Source organism: Fomitopsis serialis, assembly GCF_022376445.1.
Source record: "Fomitopsis serialis strain Sig1Antser10 chromosome Unknown B0H18scaffold_54, whole genome shotgun sequence".
Taxonomy (NCBI): Eukaryota; Fungi; Basidiomycota; class Agaricomycetes; order Polyporales; family Fomitopsidaceae; genus Fomitopsis; species Fomitopsis serialis.
The window spans coordinates 102519-129922 of record NW_025955014.1 but is presented as its reverse complement, the minus strand read 5'-3'; the positions used below and the strand labels follow the sequence as shown (position 1 = coordinate 129922).

The following is a 27404-nucleotide window of genomic DNA, read 5'->3' as shown; positions in this document are numbered from 1 at the left end:
TCTGTCGCGAGCCAGGAGGATAACACAACAGACGTGTAGGGTTCCTGGGGCCCCTGCACCGAACAGCACACCATTGCTCCCAGGGGAAAACAGCTGGGGGGAGTGGGCGACGCAAGGCTGGATTTTACATGTCTGAGGAGGATCGCTCGCGGGCGCTTGAGGGATGGAGATGCCGTCAGAAACAAACGACGCAGGTGTTGCATCAGTGCATCAGTGCTCGCGCTCAGTCGCCGCGCCATCACATGTCCCATGCTCTGTGTTGATCGATATCTCTTACCAGTGAATGGGCGGAACCGAGCAGGTTCGAGCCACGTCTGGTGGCCGTGTTGCGAGTTGCAGCGATGCACTCGAGCGTGTATCCAACAAGAGAAAGATGCTATAGATGTATTAGAGAGCACAACAAACACGACAATCAACGTTCAACACCGAAAACACCACCTTCAACCAAAGTGGATCGGCTTCGACGACGCGGACATCGCCGCCTCCTTGAACGCCTCGCTGAGGGTCGGGTGCGCGTGGCACGTCCTCGCGACGTCCTCCGAGCTCGCGCCGTACTCGAGCGCGAGCGTCGCCTCCGCGATCATCTCGCCCGCGTTCGGGCCGACGATATGCACGCCCAGGATGCGGTCCGTCTCCTTCTCCGTGAGGAACTTCACCTGCCCCTCCGTGTCCGCGTTCGTCTTCGCGCGCGAGTTCGCCTGGAACGGGAACTTGCCGACCTTGTACTGCACCCCCGCCTTCTTCAACTCCTGCTCCGTCTTCCCGACCCACGCGACCTCCGGGTGCGTGTACACGACGCTCGGGATCGCGTGGTAGTTGACGTGCCCGTGCCCCGTCTTGATGTACTCCACCGCCGCGATGCCCTCCTCCTCGGCCTTGTGCGCGAGCATGGGCCCGAAGGTGACGTCTCCGATGCACTTCACGCCCGCGACGGACGTGTTGTACTGGTCGTCGATCACGATGCGCCCGCGCGGGTCCACCTCCACGCCGATCTTGTCGAGTCCGAGGCTGGCCGTCACGGGGACACGCCCGACAGAGACGAGCACGACGTCCGCGTCAACCTGGGCAGCAGTTGAGCACAATAAATGAAGGGTGAAGCGGAAGACTTACGGTCGCCTCTTGGCCGCCCTTGGCGCCCTCGGTCTGGATGTAGACCTTGCCGTCGCGCTTCTCAGCAGACGTGACTTTAGTGTTCAGCATGAACTTGATGCCCTGCTTCGCGAGGATGCGCTGGAATTGCTTGCTGTATGACCGGTGAGACAAAATATCGGAAGGAGACACGAAGGACAACGCACGCAATCTCCTCGTCGATGCCGGCACCACCGATACCACCCAGGAATTCAACGACGGTGACCTCAGCACCAAGTCGACTCCAGACGCTCCCAAGCTCGAGACCGATCACACCGCCGCCAATGACAACCAGCTTCTTCGGCACCTCCTTGAGGGAGAGGGCGCCGGTTGACGAGACGATCTGCTCCTCGTCAATCTCGATGTTGCCACCGGGGAAAGGTGCGACGTCCGAGCCGGTAGCGATGATGACGTTCTTTGCATCAATCTCGGTCTCGCCGCCGTCGTTCAGCTGGACACTGATCTTGTTGGGTGAGATGAAGGATGCGGAGCCCTTCACCCAGTCAACCTTGTTCATCTTGAAGAGCGTCTCGATACCACGGGTCAGCGAAAAGACGGCGTCCTCCTTCGCCTTGAGCATGACCGGGAGGTTTAACGATACACCGGACACTATGCGTACAGTGAGTTGGCGGAGTAGGATGCAGTGCAGGATGTGCGTACCATCTATACCACGCCGTTGAATGTCGTGTTGCGTTTGGTGGTAAATGTGCGAGTTGTTGAGCATGGCCTTTGACGGGATGCAGCCGACGTTGAGACATGTGCCGCCGAGTGTCTCGCGCTTTTCGATGCATGCCGTCTGAAAAGGGCATAAATTCAACATGCACGATATGAGCATGCCTCTGCTTACCTTCAGACCGAGTTGTGCAGCCTTGATAGCTGCGACGTAGCCACCGGGACCTGCCACGCCAACGACGTGAGCGCGGAGCAGCTATCACTGAGCCACGCAACTCACCTGAGCCGATGACGACGCAATCATAGGGTTCCGCTGGAGTTGCGAGGCCTCGCGAAGAATTCCAGCGACCGACCTGGAGCGCGGATGCGGTCCGAGGTACACGTCGAGTTACGACCTGATTTGCACGTACGTTTGTCAGCGGTCGGGCGAGGTTACGCGAGAGCAGCAGCGTACTCGTCTAGAGGCCTGCAACATGGTTGGAAAAAAGGGGGAGTGCGACGCAAGCGTCGAGGAAGAGGAGGTGGGAGTCGGGGGGAGAGTTGCACGATGAGCTCAGCGGAACGGGCACGGTCGGACAAACGGCCGACACCTTCCTTTTTCGTTCATAGCGTCACCTTCCTTATTCGTAATTCCATACTATATCGGGCCGGGATCTCGGCCACCTTAGCACTCGATGACCCTTCCTCGCTGTATATGCACAGATATGCACTGTATGTACCTCAGGGTGTGTGTGAAGCAATGCTAAAATATCCACAGAACACAGGCAAAACGTTAGAACAGTTTAGACTCACTGAGTAGAGCACAGTGCACGATTTTGCGGTCGGGAGTAGGGTGAGCCCGTCCGACTAGGTCGGTCACACCACTAGGAACAGTTCCATACAATGCCCACACCCACCTGCCTATGTAGATGCTCAAAAGTATAGTCGCTATGGACGACGCGTCACGCTGCAGACCAAAAACGTGAGTATCTCCTTTTGGTCAGCAAAGGAGACTAGTAATCCCATGCCTTGTCGCTTCACAGTGGGCCCGCAGCCACCGTGATACGCAGAAATCACCGGCACCCCATCGCGGGCGATGCACTCTCCGAATATCCTGAGTAATATGGGACGAAAGAGAGATGGCATGACGGGACCTGAGCAGCACGATAGGGTTAGCTGTCGGGTTAGGGTTGCGCGATCGCTCGTGCTCGCCACCGCACCTGGGCCAAAGCTCTGCGGACGGTCCGCACCAAGACCCTACGTACCGCTCTGCTGGCCCTCCAGTCCCCCAGAAGAGCATCTGCGCACCAGCCTCACCGCCACCATGGTAAGCCGCCCTGCTCGACTACAGACGAGGCATGAACACAGACAGCACAGAACGGCGACAAGCTCGAGGAGCTCGTCCTCTCCGGCAAGCTCTTCAACCCGCCCTCCCGCTCCTCCTCCCCCGTCCGCTCCCGCTCCCCGTCCCCCGCCCAGTGGCCCACCGACGGCCACGACTACGACTACGACTCCGACGCCGACCGGCGCCGCGCGCTCGCCTCGCGCGCCGCGGAGCACGAGTCCATCGGCATGGGCCCCGGGCGCACCGGCGTGAAGGGCGTCATCCGCGACCACGCCGAGGCCGCAGCCCTCGCGCGCTCGCGGCGCACGGAGGAGATCCGCGCGCTGAACCGAGCGATGGAGGGCGCGAGCCTCGGCGGGCAGACGTGGGCGGAGGAGGAGCGCGCGCGCGCCGCGGAGCTCGCGCGCCTCGAGGGCAAGGCGGGCGCCGTCGTCGACGGCCGCCCGCGCGCGGGCAGGTTCGGGCACCTCATGGAGGTCGGCGTGCGCAGCTTCGACCGCGCGCTCGACGAGGACCGCAACACGTGGGTCCTCGTCCACATCTACGACCCGGTGCGCCTTCTTCCTGCCCCTTCGGAAACGAGTGCTGACCCGGCTGCCCTAGAGTCTTGACCGCTGCGCCACCCTCGACGAGACCCTCTCGCGCCTCGCGCGCGCACACCCCTCCACGAAGTTCCTCCACGCGCGCGCGGGCGCGATCGGCTTCGCCACCGCACGCCCCACCACGTCTCCGCGCGCCACGCACCTCGCGCCCTTCCCCATCACCCGGCGGCCCTCGCGCCAGATCCTCGTCCCCGGGCGATATTCCAGCCACAACGACGACGACGAAGACGACCCATACGGCGACGAGAACGACAGCGACGGGGACGGCGACGCCGGGTGGGACGACGACAATGTCGACACGGACGTCCTGCCGACGCTCCTGGTGTACCGCGGCGGCGCGCTCGAGCATACGTGGGTGCGGGTGGACTGGGAGGCGAAGACGGGCGTGGAGGATCTGTTGCGGAGGTGTGTCGCGTTATCCGCCCTTCTCGGTAGTTGCTCACACTGCGGCGTGCATAGGCATAACATCCTGCAGGGTGCGGAGCGCAGGCCGCCCTCCGACGAAGAGGACTTTGACGATGGCGACTTGGTGTTCGGAGGCAGCGACGATGACGCGTGAACGGACGTGCATCCATCGCGTTAGCCGGGATGCTCGACGGACATGAGAAGTGCGAATAGAATAGACGCTGCTGCATCTACCTCACCGGACCCGCAGGGCCGTGCGTCCATGAATCATACACTGAGGTTCTTGCCACATGTATTCACGATCAAACTGTGCTGCTTCAGGCCCGAGTTCCCATCAGGTAGACCCAGGTACGCAACGAGCCGTCCTCCAGCGAAAATGCAAAATTCCCATATAGTGCACTAGACCAAACTAGTGCTGACTGCATATACCTCATCGGGTGACCCGCAGGATCGTGCGTTCATGTATCATACACTGAGTCTTGCCCGTTTTGAACTGTGCAGTCTCGCGCCCGAGTTCGCACCAGGTAAAATCAGGTGTGCAACACGCGGTCCCCCGGCGAAAGTGTAAAAATCCTAGATAAGTATACACGCCCCTCGCTCAACCATCCTCCTCGTCCTCCTCGTCACCCGTGCCCTCATCCTCCTCCTCGAGCGCCGCCTCCGCCTCCGCTTGCGCCTGCGCCGCCAACGCCGCCTGCGCGATCGCCTGCTCGAGCAGCCGCGTCTGCTCCTCCGACAGCGCGAGCGCGCTCGAGAGCGCCGACGACGCCGCATGCCCCTCGCCCGCCTCCGCGATGATGCTCGCGAGCGTCGGCTCGTGAGCCGGCGGGGGCGCCGCCGCGGATGGTTGCCCAAACGACAGCTGGACAGGCTTCTGTAGCACCGGCGCGTGTCCGAGCACCCTCGTCACGTAGTCATGCAGGAGCGGGTGCAGGCCCAGCACGGCCGCCTGCGCGGCCAGCACGACGCTCGGGTGCACCTCGCCCTCCTCCGGGACGTCGTCCCCGCCCGCGTCCCCGCGCGACGCCTGGCCCGCATACACCGGCGGGGGCACGCCCGCCTGCACGGAGCCCGCCGCGATGCCGTCCCACATCTTCGCGCGGCGCACCGCGTCCTCCCCGCTCTCCGGGCGGTCCACCTCGACCTCCTCGACCTCCGCGTACGCACACGCGCTCTCCGCGCCGTACGCGCCCGCACCGCCGTCCCTGCCGCGGCGGTTGTCCTGGTGGCGCTTGATCGCGTCGCGGCGACTGAACACCTTCGCGCACCCGCGGCACCTGTACGCGGTGCGCTCGTGCAGGCGCGCGTGCCGCTTGAGGTCGTGGCTCCGCGCGAAGCTCGCGACGCACGCGGGCGCGTCGCACCGGAACGGCCGCGCGCCGAGCAGGTGCGCGCGCCGGTGCGCCTTCAGCGAGAAGAGCCGCGCGAACGTCTTCGCGCACGTCGCGCACGGGTACACCGCCGTCCCGAGCCCGGGCTGCGCGGTGGACTCGGACGGCTGCGCGCCGATCGGGACCCCGCTGAGCACGCCGAGCATCTGGATGAGCCCCGCGAGCTCTTCGAGGGCGGCGGCGCGCGGGCCGTCTGCGCGCGGGGCGGACGTGGACGCGAAGAGGAAGGCTTGGTGAAGCGGGAGGTGGATGGAGGCGATGAGGTGGGGGTGGATGATGGGCGCCGGGCTCGCGGCGAGGGGGGCGAGCGCGTCGGTGATGAGCGCGGCCGCCTCGGAGACCTGGTGGCGCAGGTCTGGCTGCTCCGTCGCGGTCGCGGCGCGCTTGGGGGGCGGCCCCTGGGGCGCGTCGTCGGGGCCGTCCGCGGAGTCCCACCTGCGCTTGCCCTTGTCGAGCTGGATGGCGGGCGCGTCCGAGTTGCGGAGGGACGCGAAGAGCAGCGAGGACTGTGCGAGCGCGATGACGGCCTCGCGCAGGTGCCTCGCGACGGCCTTGGTCACTTGTCTGCAGGAGATGCATTGGGTGAAGATGTCTAGCACGTTGTGGTGGTCCCCGCCGGGTATAGTGGATGCGGCGAGCGTAGAGCGCACCAGCGGGTTCTTCTCGGCCGAGGCGAGGATGGCTTTCATGGTGAGGATGGCGGCGGCGCTCCGTCTCTCGCGGGCAGTTCCAGGGTCGTTTCCGTGTGCAAGTTGCTCAGAGCTATATGTGTTTCTTAAGGTAGACGGGCCAGCAACAGGTTGTTGTGTCGAAGATGGTGCGGGTGCGAGTCCTAGAGCAGACACTGTTTGACTCGCCTGTTGGGTGGCAGTTGTCTGGGCCCTCGCCTCCTGCTGCGCTCGCTCGATATCTGCTCTGAGTTGGTCCTGGAGCCGACGGGCCATCTGCTCCGCTTCGGCCTCGATGTCGTCCTCGGAGTCGTCGTCCCATGCATCTTCGTCGTCGATGTTGTGGTCCGACTGGGGGATGCTTTCCATTGCGGCGGGTTGCCTGCCTGTCTGGTAGTTGGTACAATGTGTGGCTCGTTTTGTACAAGTACAGGTGTATACACGTCGGCACTGGGCCGGGGTCGCCTTTGGCAGAGGAGAGGTCGTGAATTTGAGATTCAAACTGTGATCGGCGAGATCTGTGTAAGGATCTACGACCACACAGAGCGTCATTCACCGGCACCCGCCGTCTAATCACCGTCCGCCTACTTACACCCCACCGACCACTAGTACCGCAACGACCTGTCCAGCAAGCCTGGCGACATGACACAGCATCTACTACAGTCCTCCGCCTCACGGTGGCCGCCACGGCTGTCCTCATTAATTCATTGCTCGAACCGGATTTTGAGATCCCGATTAGAGTCGTGGTATTCGCGAAGCCATTGGCGGCTACTAGCAGTACGATCGAGTAACGTCTCGCCGGGTTCCAGCGACAATCCAGGGGGCTAGTATGTACGGTTGCCCGATAGTGGGGATTCTACTAGCGCGTACGCGGTAACAAAGGCCGCGGAACACGACGAAGTACGCCGTTGCGCTCGCCGGGAACGAGGGCTTCACCGTCGTGACCGTGGGCCCGGGCTTCGTGGACGTTTCCAGCACCCAGACCGAGCCGCGTACGTCGTCCCTCCTTGCCCTTGTGAGAGAATTTGGTGCTGACCGGCCAGCTTGGGCGTTGCAGCGTCGGAAGCGAACGCTGCGAAGTTTAACGTCTTCGCGGAGAAGCACTGGGTGGCTTTTGCGAGGCTGCACGCGCTGATCACGCCTCAGCAGGCTGTGGAGCGGCTCCTGGGCTGACATCGAGAAGATCGGGCCTGCTGAGTCTGGTACTTTCAGACCACATCCGGAGTTGGACATGAACAATCTGTACAGGAACGCTGGAGATTGCAGTAGCAGGACCATTTCCCGCCTGTGTAGGATCAAGTATGTTATACAATGTACTTACACGAGTTTCAACCGCCTGTGGGGAGACGGTTGCAGAGATCATTGGAGCCCGTCAAAGTGTGAGCCATCCTCAGTGTGGTTCAGACTACGAGGCCCGGCCAGACGTCAGTCCCATACGGCGCGGAAGCTCGCTGCGTCCTCGGGTCCCAGTGCGTCGACGATCTCCAGCACCTTCTTTACCGACTGCTCCGGCGTGAGTGCCTTGTCAGGGTAGTTCGGTATCTGCTTCCGGACGCGGTCCATAACGCGCTTGAGGTCCGCGAGCTCCGCCGCACTCGCTACGTTGCCAGCCACTCGAGTCAGCGACGATATCTCGACACTCCAAAGGCGGCTCACGCGGAGAAGGCGCCGTGCGCGAGACGTCGACGTTCCCGGGGCTGATCGCGGCGACGACGAAGCCCTCGTCCGCGAGCTCCGCGGCGTACTTGGTCATGACCATGTTCTCCGCGCACTTCGTGACGCCGTACGCGGCGGTCCCGATCAGGCGGGTCTTCCACACAACGTCGCGCTCGCCCCCGCCCGTACTGATGACGATGATCTTCTTCGCCACGCCTGCTCGGAGCAGGGGCAGGAATGCGTCGACGGAGTGGACCGCGCCGAGGGTGTTGACTTTGAACTGGCCGTGTGTGAGTGCAATGGAGGCAGTGCGCAGGGGGGACGTACCGCTTCGATGAATTCCGCGTCCAAGGCGTCCATGCTCTCGCTGCAAGGCCGATCATCAGCATACATTCATACATTGAAAGCCCACAATAATGGACGTACTACTCGGTCAGCGTACGAGACAAATTCCCACCCGCGTAGTCCATCTTCGCTGCGTTGTGGATGAGCACGTCGAGTGAGCCGCCCGTAGCCTGCGCGACTTGCTCCGCCGCAGCCTGTCTATCCATTGGTACTTCATGCCGCCGCAACGATGCATGAGAACTGACCTTTAGCGAGCGATGGTCCACAACGTCCGCTTGGAGGACCACGACGTTCTCTGCCGGTGCCTCCTTCGCGACTTTGGCCAAGTGCACTGATCTCTCTGTGTCCCGCGCAGTAGCGAAGACGGTGTTCTGCGGATCCGCCGCCTGCAGAGCTCCTCAGTAAAGAGTCGACCAGGTATAGCGGCACATACCAGCTGGCGAACGATCTCCAGGCCGACTCCGCGGGAACCACCAACAACAGCGTAGGTAGGCATTCTTGGGACGGGGGACGAAGAGTTGCTGCGATGGTCAGAACGTCATACACTTTTATAGGAACGCTCCAGTCTGTATACTAGTTGGCGTGCCGGTGGGGCGCGACGTCTCGGAAGCCGAGGTGGGCAGATGTAGGCGCAGCGCAAGCCTTGTCATTATGTCGCATCATCGGACAGATGTGGGGCCTTGACAGCCTGAGAACATTAACATATATGGAGATGCGGCAGCAGTGAGTCGCGACAATAGCGACGAGGCGGCCAGCGATGGTCACGGTAGCCTGCAGAGGGCTGCCCGAGGCGAGCCGTCGGGCGCAGCGATGCGTTCTATCGAGATCCGCCGGGCCGGGGCCGGTCAGCGCGCCACATCCGAGTCCGCGCACAACGCGTACATCCGAGTCCGGACCCGCTGGGGTCTTCTCACACCTACAACCGTTGAACGTTGTGTTAAGCCTGTTGTCTCCTGTCCACGATTACGTTCTCTTCTCCGCTAAAGTGGTAGCCACCGTACATCGATCAATGCTACGTCGCGTATACTTCCTTCTATGCACTGGGATACGATGACCGGCGTGGCGGATATGACGGTCACGTGTGAAGCGAGGCGTACCAGCAGCCCGCCTCATTATTACTGAGTGAGCTTGGATGGTCAGTTGCAAGAGAGCGAGAGGGGAATGATTGGCGGTGTGGGGCGCAGCCCGCAGGGCTGCCCGACTCGAAGAGTGTGCCTGGACCTGAGGGGCAACGGGTGAGCCGCGAGGGCGGGCGGGTTGATACCGCAGCCCTGCGCTCCCATTGCCACTGCTGGGCCGCAGGGTAGACACGTCGAGCCAAAAACAAAACAAAACAAAGACAAAAACAAAACAAAGATATAAAGAAAAAACACACATTGGGTTTTTGGCGGCGTGTGCTGCGTGAAGAGGGTGTGGAGGGTGGGGAAAACGAGAGCTATTCGAAGGGCGTAGCAGCCGCGGAGCCTTCGAGAGCGGTCGTCCGAGTGGGCGCGCAGAGGAGAGCGATGCGCGCCTAAATCTCCTCCTGCATGCGTAGATGGTATTCTAAGCGAAGCGAGGCACGAGCGTCGCGTAGAAGTGAGTCTACGCATGCAGGAGGAGATTTAGGCGCGCATCGCTCTCCTCTGCGCGCCCACTCGGACGACCGCTCTCGAAGGCTCCGCGGCTGCTACGCCCTTCGAATAGCTCTCGTTTTCTTCCACTAAGACTACACCACTTGTAGCTTACAGGAAGGGGACTATGGTACAACCTTCGCTCATCAATCCCGATGGCGACGAAGAGCCGGATTATGTGAGCAACGACCAAATGATTGTACCACTCACAAATGCGTGGAGGATGGTCAACACAGAGTCGTAGTCTCTGTCTCGCAAGCTCGTCCGACATGAGCATCCAGCTGAGCGAGCAGCGGTTGCCATTGTGGACTGTCCGACTCCGAGTCCTTCGACCGCCGCCCAGTGCTCCGTCACCAGCGCTCTCGCTCACTGGTCGCCGGGCGGGACCAACCCGCTGAGTTTCTTTCATGCTGCACGCAACACGCTTACACTGGCGCGCGTCGGCACGAGCATCGCTAGCTCGTGTCATGCACACGCGAGTCAGGCTGGAGGCAACATGCTTACACTGGACGCAGTATGCTTCACTGGCTCGTGTCAGCACGAGCTCATAGCCAGCGAGTGTCACACACGAGTCAGGCTGGACGCAGCAGGCTTATACTGGCTCGCGTCAGCACGAGCTCATAGCCAGCGAGTGTCACACCGGGTCAGGCTGGACGCAGTATGCTTACACCGGCTCGTGTCAGCACGAGCTCATGGCCAGCGAGTGTCACACACGGGTCGGGCTGGACGCAGCACGCTTACACTGGCTCGTGTCGGCACGAGCATAACACGCTCGTGTCATTCACTGCACACGAGTCAGGAGCATGCAGCAGCAGCACGCTTACACTGGCACTGGCTCGTGTCGGCACGAGCGTAACGAACTTGTGTCATCCACTGCACACGAGTCAGGCTGGACACACCGGGTTCGATGAGCACGACACGGCACTGCTCCTCCTAGGGTCAGCGGAGCGATGTTTGCTTCGCGGCGCCCATCCGGCGGGACTCTGCGAACCGGTTGATCAGCAATACGGGTCATTGGCGTCATCAGTGTTGGACACTGGCTCACAGAGCATGTACGACGAGGCTCGTCGGCTTCTGGACTGGGGGTAACGGCTTCGCCGCAACGCGTCGCCGTACTCGACGTCTTCATATTGGGTATCGCGGCTCACCCGTTGCCCCTCAGGTCCAGGCACACTCTTCGAGTCGGGCAGCCCTGCGGGCTGCGCCCCACACCGCCAATCATTCCCCTCTCGCTCTCTTGCAACTGACCATCCAAGCTCACTCAGTAATAATGAGGCGGGCTGCTGGTACGCCTCGCTTCACACGTGACCGTCATATCCGCCACGCCGGTCATCGTATCCCAGTGCATAGACTCACTTCTACGCGACGCTCGTGCCTCGCTTCGCTTAGAATACCAATACTTATCAGGAAAACTTATACCCTAACTTCACTTGCTGGGAGAATCATCGCGTCACGTAATAACGGGCCTAGACACAACATCTTGATTGCAACAAGGAAGTACATATGCATGAAGAGGCGAGGAAATTCTGAAGGTATCGAGCATGCGCATTGCGTCGTGCAGAGATGCTATATGAGAGCACGTGATCGTGTCCCATCCACGATGCATAAATTCATCAGCCTCCGAGCCTCTCAGACTCTGCCAAGTACTGCCAGTGGTAAGTTTGCCTGAGTCCGCGCAGCATCAAGACTGCGTGCACCTGCTCGGACCTGGGCTGTTGTCGAAGTCGTAATTATTACCGCCTGCCAGCCATGTCATACGCACGCCGCCGCATAACCTTCGCAGGTCTTTAGGGTGCCGCAGCGCTCCATTGACGTCTGCGCAACAGATTGGATGATTGCGCCAATGGATGGTCAATCGCATAGTGTACGTCTCATGAATTGGCCGATCTCTTTTCTCCCTATCGACGTGTTGCCATGCTACAGCCCGCAGGAGACTCTAATGCCAGGCTTCGCCTCGAAGATCTCGCACGACCATACGGATGTCGACGTCCTCAATTCCTCGTCGGAGAAAACGGAAGCAGAAGCAATGCGCGATAAACCATCTGATTCGACGACTGTCACCCGGAGGACTTTCTATGCATCTGACAAGAAGGCCGTCTGCGAGATGTATGTGGCACATCCTGGCATAACGCATCAACGAGTTGCGGATCGGTTCGGAATCAGTAAATCCATGGTCACTCGCATCCTGAAGGACCGAGACGAATGGTTCATGTCCAAGCATGCAGACGGTTCGCGGTTCGCGCGAAAAGGGTGCGGTTGTTCGTGTTGTTGAGCCATCGGCCTCGCTAAATATCTTGCACAGACTGCGTAAATTTTGGTTAATCGAGAATCACTTGAAGCCTTGGTTGATGGGATGTAGGGAAGATCACACCATTCTCAGCGACAAAATGATCAGGGAGCAGGCCATACTGATGGCAGAAAAACTGGGTATGAGAGGGGAAGGCTGCATATATCAGTTCCGCTGCGGACGAACGTGGCTGCGCCAGTTCAAAGAACGATTTGGTATCGTCGACGGCGTGGCTACGCGCCTCGGCTACACGGAGACTGATCTGGCAAGGGAGAAGGCATTCGGTTCCTTCCCCCTCGACATGTGGATTTGGCTCCAGCTGCCAGACGAACATGGGAACTATCCGCAGCGCCCCCCTCGTTGCAAGAGTGAATTCGACGATATGGACTTCGAGATTATCGGCGATTTCGTAGCATATACGCCGCGTGCAGGATCCAGGCCCGCGGAGAGGAGTTTCCTCCAACCCACCGAATCGACGTCACACGAACCGGTCGTAGCGAACTCGTCGCCTCCATACAGCTCACCCGATGCGCCTGCCATGCCATTTCTGTTCCAAGCACCCATCTTGTCTTTCGATACCTCTACAACGTACTTTGCCGGATATGGCGATGATCTCGCTGTAGAGAGCGTTGATCGGTCGCCCCAGAACGATTCGATCCTCGCACCTTTGCTCGGTGAATCGTATGTTCATAACGTATTCCAAGACCCTCTCATGGATGGTGATTTCATGGGAATGGGAGGCATAGGGTCCTAGTTGCTTAGGCGGTATGTGCGACACGAGTATTGAAGTGACTCATACTGACAAGATCGCATGTGCAGACATCTTTGCACCGCTGCCAGTGTCCATCAAGACTGACTATCAAAACCTTGGTGACCGCGTGGTGAAGCTACAGACATATATGTATCTCCCGTCGTCTTGTTTTGCTTATTTCTTTAGCTGCTCGATTCGTTCTCGTGCTCTACGATGCCCCTAGCTCTTCATTTCAAACTTGATTTCGGTGGTCTCATGTTCGCATCGCACTCAGCACGTTTCGATACGCTCGTCTGTCCCCCCTGTGCCCATGTTTTCTAGCTAGCTCTCGGTATCGCGCTCTATCATGTTCTTTACACGTCGAGATCCTTGTTTTGTTCGCATAAATGGTCCGGCCGTTCTCGCGTTCCCAAGACCCCATTTCTCTTTGACCATGTCCACTACCATGCCTTCGACCTCCTCCAATACGCCTTTCTGTACTTTCACATATCTTCCCTTTCGTTCCTGCACATTGCGCTGTACTAGTGTACCATGATGTACCTTGTATCAGTGTATCGATGTGGTGCGCATCGCTCTACATACCGTTTGCCATGATGCATATAGGTTTCACGGTCGTAGCCGTGAGCCAGAACTGAGTGGGTGTTTCTGGCACACACAGTGAGCCGCATACGTTGACCCGCATCCGTTTGAAAGAATTGGTGCCGACTAACCCTGGGTTCGACACTGTGCGGCTGATCCGGAGGCACGCACGCTGCTTGCGCCCCAAGCGGCTCTGGAGTGATTCCTTCGTGACATCGATTACAAGAAGTTGCATTGTTAGGTCGATCTCCCGCGTGTGCAGTAAGAGTGAGACTGTCGTACTAATCACTCCGCTCGAATTTCAACCGGCTGCGAGAGCCCATCACCAAGATAACCGCAAAGGTGAGCCGCCGTCAATATATTCCGAGCACGAGGACTAACCCCACGTCAACCCCTCACAGAGTGAAAGGTCCCAGCGAGTCTACAATTTCCAGCACCTTTCTGACCGATTGCTCCGGCGAAAGTAGCGTGCCAGAGTAACTGGGAACGTTCTTCCGCATAGTGTCCACAACCCGCTTGAGGTCAGTAGACTCCTCCGCGCTCGCTAGATGATCGACGCATGAGTGAGGCACATCGACATCCGTTTCGGAACCCACACGGCAAACTCACTCGGAGAAGTGGCAGTGCCAAACACATCCACGGTCCCGGGGCTGATAAGTAGCGGCGACGACAAAGCCCTCGTCCACCAGCTCGGCGGCGTACTTAGTCATGACCATGTTCTCCGCACATTTCGTGACAGCGTACGCAGCGAGCGCAGTCAAGCGGGTCTTCCACACGATGTCGCGCTCGCCCCCTCCCGAGCTGATAATTATGATCTTCTTCGTCGCGCCCTGCCGGAGGAGCGGGAGGAAGGAGTCCACGGAATGAATTGCACCAAGGGTGTTGACTTTGAACTGATACGCACGGGTCAGCATCCCGCCGGTAGGCTCTACCGTTATGGGAACATACGGCTTCGATGAACTCGGCATCCAGAGCGTCCATGCTCTCGCTTCTAGGTGCGATCGTCAGCACCCATCACCCGTGACAGAAAGCGACGTACTACTCGGTCAGCGCGCGATACAGATTGCCATTCGCGTACTCCATCTTCGTTGCGTTATGACTCAGAACATCGAGAGAGCTGCCTGTGGCCTCCGCGATTTGCTCCGCCGCAGCCTGCCTATGGTTAACCCCTTGGTCTGTTGCAATGTGCACAGCGAACCGACATTCAGCGAGCGGTGATCCACGACATCCGCTTTGAGGATCACGACGTTCTTTGTGGGAGCCTCCTCTGCGACTTTGGCCAAGTGCACAGACTTCTCTACGTTTCGCGCTGTAGCAAAGACAGTGTTCTCCGGATTCGCCGCCTGCAACCATCGTCAGCCATGGATTGATCCAAATGTTGCAACACCGTGACGTACCAATTGGCGAACAATCTCCAGCCCAATTCCTCGAGAGCCACCGATAACAGCGTAGGTAGCCATTCTTGTAGCAACAGGGGAAACAGCAAAGTAAAGTTGATAAGTGTCTCCACGAGTTTGGATAGATAGAACCTGCACGGCGTTCCAAGGTGGGTGTACTACAGTATGTTTAATGTTCGAAAGTGGGGTTTCTTGACAGCCTGAGAATGTTAGTCGCAGGCCCGCCGTGACAACAAGCAGAACATCACTGGACCGCCTTTCGCAGCGCGCGCAAAGGGCTGGCGTGGTTTCTCGGCAAGAGTGCCCCACTTGACTCTTGCATGTGCATCGTGCAGGGTGATCTGTCATCATTGCCATTACTTGCTGCAATAGTGGCCAGAGAGAGGTTATGGTCACGTAGGAGTCAGCTAGAGGAGCGCGCTTCGGCGCGGCGACTCGGCCTGTAATTACTCGTAAGCTTCGATGTGTTCGCAGGCGGTGGTTTGCCGACCGAGATAGCTCGATCGGGGCTAATGAGGTGCGAAAGCATCGCACGCTGTATGTGATGAGCAGCAAGAGAGCGAGAGGGACGTGGGCTAACACCGAGCAAGTTCAAAGCCCCTGAAATGGCACCCGGAGGAGTGGTGGGGTCACAGTAACTGCGGATTGAATACAAACCTAGGACAAGATAAGCTACACGAAGTATGCAGACATCGCACCCTGCTCAACCTAGCATCAGTATCAAGCCGCGACACAGCGGGGATGATTCTCAGGTTACAAATAATGTCAAAACGCACCGCTTTCCTCTGCTTCTGCATCCCTTTGTCCCTCTCGTTCTCCTCTGCCGCATCGTACACCGTAAACTCCCGCGATCCGTCGTCTCGGATCGTCAATATTGAAGCCATGTTGCCGCACCGATAGCAGTAATTCGGCGCTGACCACACCGTGACGAGCTGCTCGTCAAACATGTACTTGTAGCCCTCCTGAACGAGCTGATGAGCGCGGGCAATGAGCTTTAGCGAGTTCACGTGGTTGAACTAGACAAAGCTGCGTCAGGCCGTCGAGACGGAGTTTATAGCTACTGTTCAGTTCACCTCTCGCGTAACATTCTCTCCGAACAGCCAACCTGCGCCTCGCGGGCTGATTGCCCAGTTGTCTATCTCGTCTGGGTCTGACCACATCAGGTCTTCCATGACGTATCAGTCCAAAATGCCCCGCATACACCCATCGACACTCACCGCAGAATGCACCTTCATGCGGGATCTCTTGTGCACGCGAGAGCACCCGTATTTGATCCAGCGTACGGATATCTGGTGACAAGCCTCCGTGTACGCATAATGTCTCACCGTCGATGATCTATTCACCGTAAGTTGGCCATGGAGGTAAAAGGGACATCTGGCGTACGTACTGCGGCGAGATTCAGGAAGTCGAAGACACCACAACATGCCTTCCACACAAGTGCACTCCCGTACTTCTGCTGACACTCATCTATCCTTCCGTGAGGGGTTCGCAGAGACAATGTCTAGGAATACGAAGACAGCACTACATACCATAGAAACCATAGACTTGTGTGATCTGCCTGCTCTCATGGTTCCCTCGCAGCAGCGTCACCTTGTCCGGATACCTGGGTGACAGTGATTGAGCACAACAACACCGCTGCGGGGGCTCGTGCTCACTTTGCTTTCAGCACCAACAACAACGACACCGTCTCCAAGCTATAATGACCCCTGTCCACGAAATCACCCTGCACGCCCCGCCGACGTCTCAGCTCGCCTCACGCCGCACCCGACGGAACACATACGTGCCATGAAGATGTAACTCGTCTGGGGCACGTCCCCACCCTTCCTCAGCAGCTCTAGCAGGTCCCAGAACTGCCCGTGGATGTCGCCGCAGATAGTGACTGGGCTCGAGACGGGCTGGATATTGGACTCCTCCATGAGGATAGAGCGGACGCGCTCGCAAAGGGTCTTCATGTCGGGCTCGGAGAGATGTTGACACTCCATGAGCTGTTCTATCCATCTGTCTGGCTCGAATGGAGACATAGTGCATCCAAGGTAGGCTTTCAGTGCGTGTGATATGTCCCGAGCGGGCGAGCGAGAGTGCGGTGGTACGTTCTTGGGCTGGCGACGTCCTTCAGATACAGGCAGTGTACAGAGCGGATCTACGAGTGTTTGACTGACAGTGCGGGAACTAGTGCAGTCCGCAACACGGTGTTCAGTTAGACTAGTGATATGGGATGAGTGGATGATCAGAGTTTGAGGATGAGCGCTGAGCGCTTTCCGCTACGAGCGCGTCATAGCAATATTATTGCAGCTAAGCTGTGCGTTCAGAATACTCAGAGTCGTCGACACGCATACATCCTAAATTGCGGTAAAATATGACAATCGTAGTATGCAAGCACTTAGATCCCCAAGGCCTCGTCATGCATGTCCGTTCGCCGTCCCGTTCACGCCCGCCTTCTCCTTCTCCAGAAACGCCTGATACAATCTCTCGCATCGTTCGATCGCTCGTGCGCCCTCGTCCGGGTGTTGCTCCCAAACCGTCACAGGCTCAATATGGACGTACTCCCTCCCCCACCGCTCGTTGGCGGCGCTGAACTTGGGGAACACTATTTGGGTGCTTCCATTCGCCGTCGCGCCGTAGCCGTTCTGCGCCTTTGCTCGAGCGGCGTTGTGCGCAGCGGCGGTGGATGGGATGTACCGAGAAGGTGTGAGGGTGATGTGTGAAGCAGCAACGGAAGCCTTGTATGTTGAGAAGAGCACGTGGGGCGACCCGATGAAGCGACACTGCGACAGACCACATCAGCACACACTACCCTCGGTAAAGCAGCGGAGTGAACGTACGAAGTAGAAGAACGCAATCATCAGCAATTCAAGTATATACGGTCTTAGAAGGGCAGCCGCAACGTTCGTCGCAGTGATTCCGGGAGTCACGATATAGTGCTGGACGTCGCTTCTATTCGCCTTCGCCTGCTTGCTGAGCTCCCAAACCATTAGGTCCAGCTGGGCCTTGGATGCTTGGTAGGACGTCGCGACCTTCGTGAGCTGCGGATCGTTGTCGGGTCGTATGTAGCCATCGCGTCGACGGAGGACATCCACAGAACACGAGCTGGCTCAGAGGGACATCGGGCGGTCCACGCGGAGAGAAGCGGTTGGAGAGAACGGAACTGAGGGGAAGAGACAACGATTAATCAGCGTATGAGAAGGGGCATAGGGTGGTATGGGAAATGCTATTCAGCAGCGACAACACATCTCATACACCGCTTCATGGCAAGTTGCTACACTGGGAATTCGTGAGGGTAATAGATGAAGGAACTCACGAGGACATAATGGCCGAAGATGTTACATTGCCATACCATGCCCAGATTATCTGGACTTAACACCCCGACCTTTTGTATGTTGAACATGGGGTGCTTCACGGCCTTGAGTGGCGATTCGAAGCATTGTTTAAAGAAGACAAGAAAGTGTAGGTGGCTGAATGTCGCAAGACCAGCGTTGCAGATTGTATGTGAGATGTACGGGTACCTGACACGCGAGGTCAGCAGAGCGACAGCACAAAACGACATGCTCACTTTTGTGACGCTTCTTTGGAGAATTCTAGCACACTCCGGATGACAGACAGATCCAGCCTATGTATCTCGAGCCGTAGGTTCATCCGGAAGTCCGTCGCGTATTCGTGGTCAGGGGTATTGGGGGTATCGTATTAATGTGGGTATCTAGAAGATTGTAGAGACTTTGTCGCGCCTCTTCAGCACGCTGGGTGCTCCGGCAGGCCATGATGATAGTTAGGTCGCATGCTGGCTCGACCGACGGCAACTCGCTCGACGGGAGCACAGACGTGAAGAAGGGTTGCGCATCTGGCGGGCGACGCTGAGACAGCTGGACGAGCAAGCGGTGGCATGTACCAAAGCCAATACCCCTGCGCGTTCTACCCGTTAGGATGGACGTAGAATAGAAAGGGAAGATATCACTACGGACCCATTCGCGCCCGTCACCAACACAATCAAACGCTTCCTTTCCTCGCGCGTCATCACCTGTATCACCGCACAGTCTTGCAGGTTTCGGTATTTTGACTTGCTGTCCAGAAATCCGACCAGCGTGCAGACCGAAGCGAAAGCACAAAGCAATATTGAGTGAGAGAGCTGGCAGCGGCGACTCAGAGTGGGCCGACGCCTGGACTGAATTCTCATGGGCGTCTACTGTCGTACATGGGAACATCGCGTAGGCGCTCATGGCATATTGTTGCTTGAGCGCCTAGCTACACCCTCCTGCTTCCCAGTCAACATCATGGGCTGCACTTGAGCTGCACTGGAGACTCAGACCCAAGTACTCAACAACATCGTAATTGGGTCTGCCTATGGAAACTACGTCGGATTCAAGCTGGCACTTTGATTTGCGCGCACACTCTCGATTCAGACTCCACTAGTGCTGTGGCAGCTCTGCCGTCATAAACCTACCGAATCTCAATTTCTCACTCGTATCGGCTCTACCCCAGACACAACCATATGGTTCGATTAACAATGGTGGCATTATTTTCTACTGTGTGCTCGTATCGAACTCGAGAGACGGCTTGAAAGAACCAGAATCCGCGGGGCCTATGTTTGCGATGTAGACCAGAAGGCGCTCTACGGCCTCCTGCGGCGCAAGCGGTCTCGTCTTGGGGAACGCCCCATAGAATTTCTTCGCGATCGTGTTGAACTTGGGTATGTTTCCCTCGGGTGCTGGAACGTACATTCATCAGCTCAGTAGGGTGTCCAAGATGAGAAGTTATGCTTACCCGGCTCGCTGTAGGTGCTAGAGACATCCACGAAGCCGGGGCTCACAGCCACGACAGTGAAGCCCTCGTTCTCGAGCTCCGCGGCGTACTTCGTCGCTACCATGTTTTCCGCAGCTTTCGTGATCCCATACACGGCTGTCTCGGAGAGGTGTACACGCCGCACGAAATCGCGTTCGCCTCCCTCGCTGCCTATGAGTACGATCTTCTTGGTGGTCCCCTCGCGGAGGAGCGGCAGGAAGGCGTTCACCGTATGAATAGGTCCTAGGACGTTCACTTTGGACTGGAGAGGGGATAAGTCAGGTACGTCCGCCCGTATACTCGGTACGTACAGACTGTATGAATTCCTCGTCCAGCTTCTCCTCGCTTTCACTGTTGTGAACATATCTCCGCTCAGCCAGACAGACCAGCCGAAGAAACCATAGGAATCACTAATCCAGCAATCCGCGAAGGATGTTGTCGAACTCCAAGCGAGCCGCGTTGTATATGAGGACGTCTAGGCTTCCGCCGCTGATCTTGGCTACGTCCGCCGCTGCATTCTGCCAGACCAGCCTGAGCACACGCGCGTGAAATGGAGGTGAGCATTCGTACTTTGATGGCTTGGTTATCCACTACGTCTGCCTCTAGAATGTGCACGTTCTTGTGCGGTAGTTTGCTCGCTGTATCAAGCAGGTATGTGGACTTCTGCTTGTTGCGTACAGTTACGAAGACGGTGTTCTCTCCGCTAAGCGCCTATACCGCAGAATGTGTCGGGTTCAGCGGGTGAAACAGAACTGCTCATACGAGACCGGGACGTACTAGTTGACGAACGAATTCCAAACCGATGCCGCGAGAACCACCTATGATGGCGTAGGACGGCATGCTCGTCTCAGCACTCGAGCCTACAATAAAGGGGTGGAGATGGTTAATCGCACCGACAAGTCTCGATGTCTCCTTATATCCGTGCGAAGGGTCGCCTGGTCACAAAATGAGTAATTATGGGTCGATATTTCGTCTGCTCATCATGATGTGTCATTGTCGATTTTCTGCAGGGGAGCCCGGATCTGGCAGAGCGCGCAGCCCCACAGCCAAACTCCGTGACATAATGATACCGTATGGGACTACACTGACCTTCTTGCGATTGCCGTAGGATCGGAGTGCCTAGCTTACTCTAGCGTTCTTCCTGCGCAAGTTATTACAGATGCTTCCTTGTCCCATACCGGCGCATGCCGCAGCGCAACCGTTATGATACAAGTCGCAAGCAAACACCTCGCCTAGATATTTCTTTTCCAGCACTCAGCGCTGGTAGAGCTACAGCTTCGAGAATCTACCCCAATATTTTGCGACCATAGAATGTGATAGGCTCGTCTGCAAACCTACATCCGAGCGGCGCCGACGCCGCCCGATGCGTCTATCGACGGAGTAAAATGTGGTGGGTGTTCCTCTTAATACTGCTCATGGTGCAATCTGATGGACAAGTACCTTCATAAGACTGTAAAACCTCGTGTGAGGCGTCCGCAGGCTACGGTACGGTAAATCCACGACTCCCTTCCGGGCATTGTCCCACGTATCGTAACGTGTATGGCGCACATGCCTACCTCCAGCTGCAACACGACTACTGCTCTCAAGGATCATTGATGCGATCGAATGTAGGATGAGGTGCGCTCTGATTTTGCAACGTTCCAAGACACAGAACTCACTGTATGATTGGCAGGAACGCTCGGAAGACCAATCACGCGAGTTGCAATATCGTGCGCAATTTACCTGCGCTTGTGGCTAGCCGGCTGTCTTTCATGACGATGCATGAACCTGGTTGGCACTCAGCCAGTTCTGAGTCGTTGGGAAGGATGATCGTTCCACGCCTTGTGAGTTTTTTTCGCGTGCGCCGCGTGGCCATGGACGTTCACAGTGATCGTGACTTCTACTCAGGCTTGAGAGCCGGAGCCCGACCTACTGACCGCTTTCTAAGACAACCGCGATGATGCCAGTGGAAGTGCCCAGGGTACACAGATAATGTCAGAGCTGAGTTCGTTTTTCCAGATCATTGTCCCCGAGTCCGCCATGTTCTGAGGTCTCCCAATCAATGCTTCTCTGACGACGCGTCCATTGATAACCCTATGTAGGTATGGAGGATCCCAGGCTGTAGGCGTCCGATTCACATCTGACATTGACAATGATCAAAACTTTAACAGCGTCTTTGATCTCGTGATGCACTCGGGCATACCTTCGGCTTCCGGGCTGCTATAGTATTAGTAGGTCTCCTCATCCACCACTCGCGTTGTTGAATCTCAGTCATCATTTTTATCCAAGTAATGTCGTGCCCCCTGAATGACAATGTCCATGACTTCGCCGAAGGGCAGGATCCGGTGCTCATGCACGTCTGGCCGAACAGTTGTGCAATAAAGCGCACGCTAGGCGGGCAGTAAGGGGCCTGTCTCCTCCCACCACTCTTTCCCTGCTCTACATAGTGAAAGTGGTACCCTTTCAACCAAGTATGCAGGGGAAACCTGCTGTGGAAGGCTTAGAGACATTGACGAAGCGAAGTTCAAGTATGACTGAACAGCCCAGATCCGAGTCCGTGGCCGAGGTCGATAAGGTGCTCGCGCCCACACAGGAAATCGACATACCTGATGGTGGGTTGCAGGCTTGGTTATCCGTTCTTGGAGGGTAAGGTCGTCAACCTCATGTCATATGTCTACTGATCAATCTGGGCAGATGGCTTGTGTCGTTCTGTGCCTTTGGGTTCGCCAGCTCGTTCGGAGTGTTTGAAGCGTACTATGTCAACGCGGGCACATCGTCTTCGTCAAATATCAGCTGGATAGGTTCACTTCAGGTAACACTAGCATTGCGCGAACGTACATATCCATCCTCATAGCTTGCGCAGTTCTTTTTCCTGTTTGCCATGGGCCTTCCCGCAGGCAAGCTCTTCGATGAAGGCTACTACCGCTTCGAGCTCGCCTTCGGATCATTGTTCCTGGTGTTTTGGTACGTCCAAGTCACGGTAATCCTAGGGAACATACTTACGGAATTATGATGTAGTATGATGATGCTCTCCCTCGCGGACCCGACAAAGTACTACCAATTAATATTGTCTCAGGGGATCGGTATAGGAATAGGGTCTGGATTGCTTCTAGTCCCCGCGCTCTCCATTCAGTCTCATCACTGGCGGAGAAAGCGTTCCCTAGTCATGGGGATTGTTCTCAGCGGTACGTGTTACAATTTACTCAACCGTTGCCTCATATGCAGGTACTGATCCAAGGTGGCAGGCGCCTCCTTCGGGGGTATCCTCTATCCCATCATGCTCAACCAGCTCTTCAACAACGGCGTCGGCTTCGCATGGGGTGTGCGCGCCGCAGGCTTCATGACGCTTGGCTTTCTCGTCGTCGCAAATTGTGTGCTCCGCACACGCCTACCGAGCGCAAGGGAGCGGCGGAAGGTTGCTGGTGGAAGGGACCTACCGAAGCCGAGAATACGGGATATACTGACGGACACTCCGTATCTGTGGATGAGCGTTGGTGGCTTTTTGGGCCTGTGGGGCGTGTTTCTACCTTGTGAGTAGACAGACAATATACTGGTAAGTACGAGCATCTAACGACTTAACTTGGCGTGCTGCGCAGACTTCTACCTTCAATTATGGGTGAGCCGACATGAGCTCTCGGATACGCTCGCGTTTTACACGGTGAACATGCCCACATCGAAGCCGCATCAACTCAGTTCTCATCTCACCTCTGATAGATTGCGATCCTCAATGCCTCCTCAATCATCGGTCGGACTGTTCCAAACGCCATTTCTGACCGCATAGGAACGCTCAACACACTCGCGCCCCTCGCCGTCATAACTGGCGCACTGGTCTTCGTCATGTTCGCGGCGACGACGCCCGGCGCTGTTATCGTCTTCGCGATTCTGTATGGGGCGTTCTCGGGTGGCTGTATGTTCCTCTGCTAAATCTGGTTTCACTGGGAACTTAGTCTATCGAACGCACTCAGTCATCGCGATGCTCCCGCCCACGCTGGCATCTATGTCTCGCAGCCCAGATGAGATTGGGCAAGTGTACCTCTCCATGACATTACCTTCACGTCATTGCTCACGCATATAATGCACAGCATCCGTATAGGTTTCGGGTACTGCTTCTGCTCACTCGCGATGCTAACTGGGACACCTATCAGCGGCGCGCTCTTGGGCCCACAAGATGACTGGGCGAAGCCGATCATCTTTAGCGGGGTGCGTGTTCATTACTTGTCTTGTGCAAAATTCTCGCTGATATGACGCGTAAATCGATGTAGATCGTCTTGCTCGCAGGAGCTGCGTGCATAGGATACGCGCGGGTACTCGTCGCGAGGCGGAAAGGATCCCGGCGAGTCTGATCTGTGGACACAATCTCAGGGTCATTGCGCTGCGGATGCGTATCACTGGCCTACTGTATTTACGACACCATGGATGAATTGGTGACGACCGAAGTACTTTACGACCATTCATGCATCATAGATTCGTAGCGCCACCCGTGTAGTAGGTCATAGGCGAGAAGTTTCGTCACACTTCTGGCTCACTAATTCCAATGGAGTCTAAGAGAGGCGAGCGAACCTCAAACTGAATTCACGAAGGCCGGCGTTGAAACGTTGATGTGCCATACAGTAGTCATTAACATCGACCTGTGTAGTTCATGCGTACGTTGTACCATTCGCAACCAACGAACCGCGAGGCCAAAATATCATGAAGTTTTACGAGGAGGACTTTGAGTTAACCAGCCTCCCCGGGCCGGCAGGACCGGACGAGCGCGACGCGGGCGGGACAAGGGCGAGGACCTGGGCGCGGCCATGACCATCGCTGAGCGCTCGTTGACCATGCATCAAGCTTCAAGTACTGTCGTCGTTCCATATGCAACTGCCCTCCCTTACGTCGAAGAGATCGTGTTCAAGGTCTCAGTTAGTATGGGGGACTGGTTATCAGCACAGCACGCTGTTGTCTGGCAGAGTAAGATCACGTACGCGGGTCGCTTCATCCAATGCAAATTCTAGGCTCACATATACTACAGTGAATCCTCGTCGAATAAGACCAGAGTCTCAGGCTCTAGCGCTGCGGCTGCTATGTCGCTACCAATGTCATGTTCTAGATCTGCTGCTATAGACTGCCTTCGTCGTTCCGACATGCCCGGCTGTCTCGGAGAGTTGCATGCCCCGGATGTGCGCACTTCCCTTGGTAATCCCTCGCTGCCTTATGTTTACGCCAACAATATCCCTTCAATTTACGGAGGAGCGGTAGGAAGGCCCCGCCGTATGTAAGGGCCCTAGCTTGCTCTGGAGGCGGAAGTTCAACAGCTGCGACGGTGACCGTTGTCCGTACAAGTTATGCGAGGTGCATACAGATTGAAATTAATTTTTATCTAGCTTCTCATGGGCCATGGCGTGCATTGTCGGCCATTCGTTCAGCCGCGTCGAAGGACACAGGACCCACTAATCCAGCTAGTTGCCAAGACAGGTACCGTCCTCCGCTGCTCGCGCTGTTGAAGCTCAGCGCTCAGTACTCAGTGATTATGTTGGTCCCCGCAACGTCGTGCCTCGTAATCGCATATGACTAGCTCTGCGATGTCAAGGACGGACAGGAGCTCAGACACAATCCCCCGGCGAGTCGTGGGGCTATGGAAGCGTTCGGGTACGCCTGAGACATTCTACGCCCCGGAGGGGTCTCCGATGAGTCGCGTTAGTTTCTCATATTATACTGCACACATAAAGCCGTTCCCTAAGCTTATCTTCTCCCCACTAGTACCCGTGCCTTCCTCCACTCATCATGGATGTGATGCCCCCCCAATCAAGCGTACATGAGAAGACCGTCGTCGAGGGATCTGAGACATTGGCGAAGCTCAGTCCAAGTATGCTTGATCAGCCGACATCCGAGGAAGTATCTGCTACCACACAGGCAGCCATCATACCTGACGGTGGATTGCAGGCTTGGCTGTCCGTTTTTGGAGGGTACGGCTGTTGTTATGTCGTTATAGTCGTTTACTGACCAATCCGGCTAGATGGCTTGTGTCGTTCTGTACGTTTGGGTTCGCGAGCTCGTTCGGAGTGTTTGAAGCATACTATGTCAACGCGGGCACATCGTCTTCGTCGAATATCAGCTGGATAGGCTCCCTTCAGGTAAAACAGCATTGTATGACTGCAAGTCCACATACTCACATTCCACGCAGCTGTTCTTCCTGTTTGTTCTGGGGTTTCCCGCAGGCAAGCTCTTCGATGAAGGATACTTCCGCCTCGAGATGGCAGTTGGGACAATTCTCGTCATCTTTTGGTTCGGCCATTTCGCGCTCTCTCCAGTTGTGTGCTCATGGACAATGTGTAGCATGATGATGCTCTCCCTCGCAGACCCGATGAAGTACTACCAGATCATCTTGTCCCAAGGCATCGGCATTGGCTTCGGGTCTGGCTTGCTCCTGGTCCCCGCGCTCTCCGTTCAATCTCACTACTGGCGCCGTCACCGTTCCCTCATGATGGGCCTCGTGCTCAGCGGTGAGAATCAATCTCGCTCAATCCTTGCCTCCATAGAGCCACTGACTTCGCGCGATAGGCGCTTCTTTTGGGGGTATCGTTTATCCAATCATGCTCAACCAGCTCTTCAAAAGCATCGGCTTCGCGTGGGGTGTGCGCGCCGCGGGGTTCATCACGCTTGGAATGCTCGTCGTCGCAAATTGTGTGCTCCGCACTCGCCTACCGAGCGCGAGGCAGCGGCGGAAGGCTGCTGGCGGAAATGACCTTCCGAAGCCAAAAATACGGGACATCCTGACAGACGCTCCGTATCTGTGGTTGAATGTTGGCGCCGTTCTCTGTCTTCTAGGCGTGTTCCTACCCTGTGAGTGGGCAATGCGTCGGTGATATAAGAATAACATAAAGAATTTACAACACCGCTTAGATTTCTACCTTCAGCTATGGGTCAACAAACACAGGCTTTCGGAGACGCTCGCGTTCTACACGGTAATCCTGTACACAAAAAGCCCACGTGAACTAGGTTCTCATCTCTGACAGATCGCGATCCTCAATGCGTCCTCAATCATCGGTCGGACAATTCCTAACGCCATCGCTGACCGCGTAGGAACCCTCAACATCATCACGCCCCTCGCGGGAATAACCGGTGCGCTGGTCTTCGTCATGTTCGCGGCGACAACTCCCGGAGCCGTCATCGTCTTCACCATTCTGTATGGGGCATTTTCGGGTGGTCGTATGTGTCCCCGCTCGACATTCAGTGAGGTGTACTAATTCATTAGGGCAAACCCAGTCAACGCGATGTGCCCGCCCGCATTCGCTTCTATGTCTCGAAGCCCTGATGAAATTGGGTGAGTCACCGTGACTTGGCAGCCTTCCGTACCGTAGCTCATCAAACGCATAGCATTCGTATAGGCTTGGGATACTGGTTCTGTGGGTTCGCAATGCTCACAGGGTCCCCCATCAGTGGCGCGCTCTTAGGCCCGCAAGATGACTGGACGAAGCCGATCATCTTCAGCGGTGTGCGTGTCCGTCCTTTGCTTCATATGGAACCGGTGCTGATAAGAGATTTGTGGGCTTCTCTTCACAGGTTGTTATGCTCGCAGGCACTGTGTGTCTAGGATACGCTAGGGTACTCGCTGTAAGGAGGAAAGGAACACAGCGAGTTTGAATTGTGGGCGGAGATGTACTCCGAGTCGCGCTGCCACTGGTGTGTTACTTCACAGAATACTTATCTACTACACCTTAATAGCAGTTGACCCAAGTGGTTCATGGATACTATTCATGCTTGATATCGACGGCGCTACTAGTACGGTATTATCATCATGTTTGGTGGTAATTAGTCTGAGAATGAGGTCGCGGTTGGGTCGCGGTGAATGCAT

General features: G+C 56.9%; 11 protein-coding genes across 11 annotated transcripts; 5 read left to right on the top strand and 6 right to left on the bottom strand.

Moving 5' to 3' along the window:
* Nucleotides 1-285: 285 nt before the first annotated feature.
* B0H18DRAFT_910373 (dihydrolipoyl dehydrogenase) lies at nt 286-2422 on the bottom strand. The gene is made up of 7 exons (XM_048041543.1): nt 2255-2422; nt 2081-2195; nt 1976-2025; nt 1789-1924; nt 1296-1737; nt 1111-1243; nt 286-1061 (listed from the first exon to the last, which is right to left on the bottom strand). The coding sequence occupies exons 1-7, from the start codon at nt 2273-2275 to the stop codon at nt 441-443; spliced, it is 1518 nt and encodes a 505-aa protein (XP_047891326.1). The 5' UTR covers nt 2276-2422; the 3' UTR covers nt 286-440.
* A 501-nt stretch (nt 2423-2923) lies between these two features.
* On the top strand, nt 2924-4540 carry B0H18DRAFT_1184993 (uncharacterized protein; the record flags this gene model as incomplete). The annotated part of the gene is made up of 4 exons (XM_048036006.1): nt 2924-3106; nt 3148-3675; nt 3728-4131; nt 4186-4540. The coding sequence occupies 4 exons, from the start codon at nt 2924-2926 to the stop codon at nt 4283-4285; spliced, it is 1215 nt and encodes a 404-aa protein (XP_047891325.1). The 3' UTR covers nt 4286-4540.
* Nucleotides 4541-5594: 1054 nt separating this feature from the next.
* B0H18DRAFT_1018209 (uncharacterized protein) lies at nt 5595-6672 on the top strand. The gene has a single exon (XM_048029357.1). It carries the CDS (start codon nt 5772-5774, stop codon nt 6372-6374), a length of 603 nt encoding a protein of 200 aa, XP_047891324.1. The 5' UTR covers nt 5595-5771; the 3' UTR covers nt 6375-6672.
* Nucleotides 6673-7298: 626 nt separating this feature from the next.
* B0H18DRAFT_518523 (uncharacterized protein) lies at nt 7299-8973 on the bottom strand. Its single transcript, XM_048038409.1, has 6 exons — nt 8625-8973; nt 8437-8577; nt 8273-8385; nt 8174-8213; nt 7847-8126; nt 7299-7788 (listed from the first exon to the last, which is right to left on the bottom strand). The coding sequence occupies exons 1-6, from the start codon at nt 8685-8687 to the stop codon at nt 7616-7618; spliced, it is 810 nt and encodes a 269-aa protein (XP_047891323.1). The 5' UTR covers nt 8688-8973; the 3' UTR covers nt 7299-7615.
* Nucleotides 8974-11404: 2431 nt separating this feature from the next.
* B0H18DRAFT_956282 (uncharacterized protein) lies at nt 11405-12845 on the top strand (the record flags this gene model as incomplete). The annotated part of the gene is made up of 4 exons (XM_048042444.1): nt 11405-11459; nt 11631-11668; nt 11735-12054; nt 12164-12845. 4 exons carry the CDS (start codon nt 11405-11407, stop codon nt 12843-12845), a joined length of 1095 nt encoding a protein of 364 aa, XP_047891322.1.
* Nucleotides 12846-14026: 1181 nt separating this feature from the next.
* B0H18DRAFT_879399 (uncharacterized protein) lies at nt 14027-14881 on the bottom strand (the record flags this gene model as incomplete). Its single annotated transcript, XM_048040695.1, has 4 exons — nt 14027-14381; nt 14461-14573; nt 14624-14764; nt 14819-14881. 4 exons carry the CDS (start codon nt 14879-14881, stop codon nt 14027-14029), a joined length of 672 nt encoding a protein of 223 aa, XP_047891321.1.
* A 566-nt stretch (nt 14882-15447) lies between these two features.
* On the bottom strand, nt 15448-16839 carry B0H18DRAFT_879463 (Metallo-dependent phosphatase-like protein; the record flags this gene model as incomplete). The annotated part of the gene is made up of 7 exons (XM_048040698.1): nt 15448-15834; nt 15892-15983; nt 16036-16153; nt 16206-16285; nt 16348-16421; nt 16474-16560; nt 16595-16839. 7 exons carry the CDS (start codon nt 16837-16839, stop codon nt 15448-15450), a joined length of 1083 nt encoding a protein of 360 aa, XP_047891320.1.
* A 249-nt stretch (nt 16840-17088) lies between these two features.
* B0H18DRAFT_1018184 (uncharacterized protein) lies at nt 17089-18963 on the bottom strand. Its single transcript, XM_048029356.1, has 7 exons — nt 18775-18963; nt 18531-18715; nt 18369-18393; nt 18117-18321; nt 17883-17963; nt 17641-17841; nt 17089-17583 (listed from the first exon to the last, which is right to left on the bottom strand). The coding sequence occupies exons 1-7, from the start codon at nt 18825-18827 to the stop codon at nt 17218-17220; spliced, it is 1116 nt and encodes a 371-aa protein (XP_047891319.1). The 5' UTR covers nt 18828-18963; the 3' UTR covers nt 17089-17217.
* A 369-nt stretch (nt 18964-19332) lies between these two features.
* On the bottom strand, nt 19333-20431 carry B0H18DRAFT_1105638 (NAD-P-binding protein; the record flags this gene model as incomplete). Its single annotated transcript, XM_048032662.1, has 6 exons — nt 19333-19517; nt 19574-19853; nt 19903-19942; nt 20003-20109; nt 20162-20302; nt 20369-20431. The coding sequence occupies 6 exons, from the start codon at nt 20429-20431 to the stop codon at nt 19333-19335; spliced, it is 816 nt and encodes a 271-aa protein (XP_047891318.1).
* A 1127-nt stretch (nt 20432-21558) lies between these two features.
* On the top strand, nt 21559-24071 carry B0H18DRAFT_1105637 (major facilitator superfamily domain-containing protein). The gene is made up of 13 exons (XM_048032661.1): nt 21559-21620; nt 21742-21801; nt 21860-22216; nt 22265-22382; nt 22434-22534; nt 22589-22755; nt 22816-23064; nt 23109-23123; nt 23167-23186; nt 23285-23477; nt 23536-23593; nt 23653-23770; nt 23833-24071. Exons 3-13 carry the CDS (start codon nt 22044-22046, stop codon nt 23911-23913), a joined length of 1293 nt encoding a protein of 430 aa, XP_047891317.1. The 5' UTR covers nt 21559-21620; nt 21742-21801; nt 21860-22043; the 3' UTR covers nt 23914-24071.
* Nucleotides 24072-25333: 1262 nt separating this feature from the next.
* B0H18DRAFT_1120944 (MFS general substrate transporter) lies at nt 25334-27193 on the top strand (the record flags this gene model as incomplete). The annotated part of the gene is made up of 10 exons (XM_048034238.1): nt 25334-25515; nt 25566-25683; nt 25734-25834; nt 25886-26052; nt 26111-26392; nt 26453-26514; nt 26566-26758; nt 26816-26873; nt 26927-27044; nt 27113-27193. 10 exons carry the CDS (start codon nt 25334-25336, stop codon nt 27191-27193), a joined length of 1362 nt encoding a protein of 453 aa, XP_047891316.1.
* Between the last annotated feature and the right edge of the window lie 211 nt (nt 27194-27404).

Excerpts from the sequence above, each read along its gene's own strand:
- B0H18DRAFT_518523 (XM_048038409.1), bottom strand. The coding sequence starts at position 8,687 with ATGCCTACCTACGCTGTTGTTGGTGGTTCCCGCGGAGTCGGCCTGGAG. Across the intron at positions 8,386-8,436 it reads TGGACCATCGCTCGCTAAAG|GCTGCGGCGGAGCAAGTCGC; the intron begins GTCAGTTCTCAT and ends ATGGATAGACAG. Across the intron at positions 7,789-7,846 it reads GCGCACGGCGCCTTCTCCGC|CGAGTGCGGCGGAGCTCGCG; the intron begins GTGAGCCGCCTT and ends CTGGCAACGTAG.
- B0H18DRAFT_1105637 (XM_048032661.1), top strand. The coding sequence starts at position 22,044 with ATGCAGGGGAAACCTGCTGTGGAAGGCTTAGAGACATTGACGAAGCGA. Across the intron at positions 22,756-22,815 it reads CATGGGGATTGTTCTCAGCG|GCGCCTCCTTCGGGGGTATC; the intron begins GTACGTGTTACA and ends CCAAGGTGGCAG. Across the intron at positions 23,594-23,652 it reads CGCAGCCCAGATGAGATTGG|CATCCGTATAGGTTTCGGGT; the intron begins GCAAGTGTACCT and ends TATAATGCACAG.
- B0H18DRAFT_1018184 (XM_048029356.1), bottom strand. The coding sequence starts at position 18,827 with ATGACGCGCGAGGAAAGGAAGCGTTTGATTGTGTTGGTGACGGGCGCG. Across the intron at positions 18,394-18,530 it reads TGCTGAAGAGGCGCGACAAA|AATTCTCCAAAGAAGCGTCA; the intron begins GTCTCTACAATC and ends GGAGTGTGCTAG. Across the intron at positions 18,322-18,368 it reads TCCAAAGAAGCGTCACAAAA|GTACCCGTACATCTCACATA; the intron begins GTGAGCATGTCG and ends CTCGCGTGTCAG.
- B0H18DRAFT_910373 (XM_048041543.1), bottom strand. The coding sequence starts at position 2,275 with ATGTTGCAGGCCTCTAGACGA. Across the intron at positions 2,026-2,080 it reads TTGCGTCGTCATCGGCTCAG|GTCCCGGTGGCTACGTCGCA; the intron begins GTGAGTTGCGTG and ends TTGGCGTGGCAG. Across the intron at positions 1,062-1,110 it reads AGGGCGGCCAAGAGGCGACC|GTTGACGCGGACGTCGTGCT; the intron begins GTAAGTCTTCCG and ends ACTGCTGCCCAG.
- B0H18DRAFT_1018209 (XM_048029357.1), top strand. The coding sequence starts at position 5,772 with ATGGAGGCGATGAGGTGGGGGTGGATGATGGGCGCCGGGCTCGCGGCG.